The sequence below is a fragment of the Nannospalax galili genome, unplaced genomic scaffold, assembly GCF_000622305.1.
Source record: "Nannospalax galili isolate Female #2095 unplaced genomic scaffold, S.galili_v1.0 scaffold973, whole genome shotgun sequence".
Lineage (NCBI taxonomy): Eukaryota > Metazoa > Chordata > Mammalia > Rodentia > Spalacidae > Nannospalax > Nannospalax galili.
The window spans coordinates 210,225-214,108 of record NW_008334020.1 but is presented as its reverse complement, the minus strand read 5'-3'; the positions used below and the strand labels follow the sequence as shown (position 1 = coordinate 214,108).

Here is a 3,884-nt window from a genome sequence, read left to right as displayed (position 1 = left end):
TAAGAGACTTCACTTCCTCTGACTATCACCCAGTAAACACAACATAGTTTCAGACTGGCATACATCTCTGAATAGAAATCAAGGAAATTTTCTCTTGAAAATAGAATTTGTGTTCCAATTAAAATGTTTATAACTTCTTTTTTTTTTTTTTTTGGCTTTTTGAGACAGAGTCTCCCTGTGGCCCCAGCTGGCCTGGAACTCACTATGTAGACCAGGCTGGCCTTGAACTCACAGAGATCCACCTGCCTCTGCCTCCCAAGTGCTGGAACTACAGGCGTGCGCCACCACTCCCGGCATAACTTTTAATTTTTACAAATTATTTTATCTAGAGAAAGCCCTAAATCTTCCTTATATTTAGCTTGAATTATCCCCAAATAAAGTATTATATAAAAGGGCAGTGATGATAAAACATCCAGACAGTATTGTTTATATTCAGCATATACACATGATCAAAATTCTTCCTTTTTAAGGAGTACATACTGTACTTTCATTCAAGCAATTTATTGTTAATGTTCACTGGTGTTAACCACTGTTCAGCTCACAAAAGCTGTTTATGTTTAATTATAGGATCATCCATAAGAATGGCTACAGTAAACAAGAATGCATGGAGTTCAAAGCAGTGGTTTACAGTAATACCTTGCAGTCCATCCTAGCCATTGTGAAAGCCATGACTACACTTGCCATTGATTATGTGAATCCCAGAAGCCCAGTGAGTATTCATATGTGATTGTTACAGGGTCTACAATGAAGTGTGAACTACAAAGTCATAGGGTTAGGTCTGTAGTTCTAATCTTTGTCAAAAGAACATGAAACAATTTTATAAATATTAACTCTCTTCAGGTTGAAATTTCTTATTTTACTTTGAATAAAAACTGTCTTATTAACTATATGCTATAATTTTAGTAAACATTAACTGTTTTCTGGGGATCAAACTTATTATTACATATACAACAATACCAGAAAGAAAAAAAAAATGACTCTTTGCTAAATACTAAAAAATATTTTAGTGAATAAAAATCAATTTTCCATATCTCTACAATTACTTTGTTGCATTAATTATGAATTATTTCCTGGAAATTTTAAAAATTAATAGTAACAACACAGTGAAATGTTTGTTCTAGAATGTTAACTTTAAAAAACTTTTCTTTTTATCAAATTTTTTGAGATAGAATCTCACTCTGGGTCTCAGGCTAGCCTAGAACTCACTATGTAGCCCTGTGTGGCTTCTATCAGTCCTCCTGGTTCAACTTCCCACATGCTACGCTTTTGGGTATGAGCCACCATGCTCATTTGTAATGTTAAATTATTTAGAATACAATTCAAAATTATGGGAGTAAGAAAATGTTGAGCTGTTAGATAGCAGCTAAATGAATTTATTTCTCTCTATTTTGTTAATTAGTTCATACAATGCATTATAAATATACCTTTTAAAGGTTCATATAAAAATTATATCTATTATTTTGGTTCATTTATTTAACAATATTTCAAGGACAAGAACTCTGCACTTGATCTTCAGAATCCATAAATGAGCAAAACATTAAAATCCCTGTCCTCATATGTCCATAGACTAAAAATAGATTAAATAAATGGAGAAAAGGCACTGATGAGTGCTAATAAATGATATGAAGAAGAGAAAAACAGGAAAAACAGGGTGTACTGAGAAAATAGAAGAAAGGGTGGAGAAAGCCACCTTAAAAAGTAGTGCTGTGAAGAATCAGAACAAAACTGGAGAGTGCCACAGGAACCACCTGAAAGGAACCCTCAAAAGGGGCTCATGAGGTCATGGAGCGACAGGAGTCTAAGGAATCAAAGTTTAAGGAACAGATAAGGAGAGAAACAGAGGCAGAGGAGAAACAAGGAGGAAAGACTAGAAAGGGAGATGTGGGTCAAACGTAGAGAGTTTTGTGAATCATAATGAAAGATTGTAGTTTTGAGTTTGGTGGAAAATATTGAAAAATTTTTTTTAACACAGGAGTAAAATAACCAGTGGAATCTCCATTTTCCATAAGTGAACTGCTCCCTGGGGTTAGCTTTTCAAAATACTATAAATCGTGATGTTATATATTTTAAAAATTCAAATCTAAATAGCAAACTCATAGTCCTAAAAGTGAATATTAATTGTTGAAATTATATGTCTTTATTACTATATAAGATCATCAAAAATTGAAACATACTGCATTCAACAAAATGTTGTTTATGGTTCAGAAGGAGCAAATATCAACTCTCTATTACCAGCAATTCTAAAGAGATTCCAGCATTGGAGGGCAGCACTCACAGAACCTTGACCAAAGAACAATCTTCTGGGTGGGAAGGTCTTCCTCTTCCAGGACTTGACCAGCAAAGATTCTATCTCATTTGTTTGGCTTAAGGGTCTGGCATGAGTACTTTTATGGTTACTCCATGTGGGGCTGGAGAGATGTCTTGGTGGTTAACAGCACTGGCTGCTCTTGAGAGGACCTGGGTTTGAATCCCCAGCGCCCACATGGGAACTAACAACCGTCTGTAACTTCCAGGGGATCTGACATCTTCTTCTGACCTCTGCTGCATTACACGACATGAGTAACTTACATAAATGCAGGCATAACACTCATACACATAATATAAAAATTAAAAAAATATAGATTACCCCATGTGCTTCTACCATGTAAATCACTAGGTGCTTTACCTATGCCTGAGAGCAGAAAACACAAAGGTAGAGACAGAATTGAGCTGATCAGGTCAAGGAGGGTTTGATAACATTTAAATGTTTTAAGTAAAATTCCACTCACAATACAAGGACAAACAAACTGTGTTTCAATTCAAAATGGAATAATTCAGAAGAAAAGAAAGCGCATGTTAGTTTGGCTATAAAGGAATGTAACAGAGCAAATGCAAGTGCTCTGCTCTTTCAGGGATGAATTCTGGGAGCAGCTGTCTCCTCACACCATTTGTCCTAAAGGCATTTTAACACTGGAAGAAGCCACCTACAACAGTGATGGGATCTTATTTCACTGGATTGGCAGTCTCTCTCTATTTGGGAAGAGGGAGGTTAAATTTTATCCTGAAAGATGAATAAAACTTCTTAGCTTTAACACTCTTTAATAATAAGAGATATAGTATTAATATTTGTGCAAAGAAAATAATTTTGATAGATGATAGAATAAATCTATAGTTGATCAAAGATAATAGTTGATTCAGAAAGGCAGTGGATTCTTACTGAACATACTTCACTCCCAACAAGCCTCATGCTACACAAAATCTGCTAGTCTTTGACTCCAATTCTGATACTTGTTACATTTATTGATTTGATAAATGAACACTGAAAGTTCTATACCCTATACATGTAAGTGGGAACATTGTAGAGTCTCAGTTGTTGTGAGAATTGTGAGTTCTTACCTGTGCTATATTATAAATTGTTCTAAAAAAATTTCACTAGGATATGGTTATAGTGGGCAGAACGTGAGTTTTGGATAATACCATCCAGGATTTGAGCCCAGGTAGCTCCGTTTGCCTGAGCTAGTAACACAATCCATTTAACTAATCTGAAACTCAAATTCTTAATTTAAAAAAATGCTTTGTGTCAAAAAAATACCTTTTGATTACCACTTTAAATAAATTGTGGTCTACTATAACTTCTGTAAATTGAGATCATCTGTTTAGTAAACTTAATAAACTGTCCTCCCTCATTACTTCCCAGTGTCATCCTGCTTTGCACTGACACAATATTTGCTTTATTTTTTATTTTCATATGTATTGGGAAGATGACAGTTGATATTCTGAATGATGAGAAAATTAGGAAATTCTCCCCTTGGTTTTCTTTTTATTTATTTATTTATTTATTTAGAGGGCCGGGTCTCACTGTGTAGCCCAGACCGATCCAGAGCTGGGAGACCTGGCTCAGCCTC

At 34.9% G+C, this 3,884-nt stretch overlaps 1 protein-coding gene across 1 annotated transcript in view; it reads left to right on the top strand.

Annotated features, from left to right (window-relative positions):
• Gnat3 (G protein subunit alpha transducin 3) overlaps window positions 1-3,884 on the top strand; it is a 52,651-nt gene that overhangs the window by 22,409 nt on the left and 26,358 nt on the right. The window contains exon 3 of the mRNA XM_008828982.2: window positions 568-709. Coding sequence (XP_008827204.1) covers window positions 568-709 — 142 coding nt within the window. The remainder of the gene's footprint in view (window positions 1-567; window positions 710-3,884) is intronic.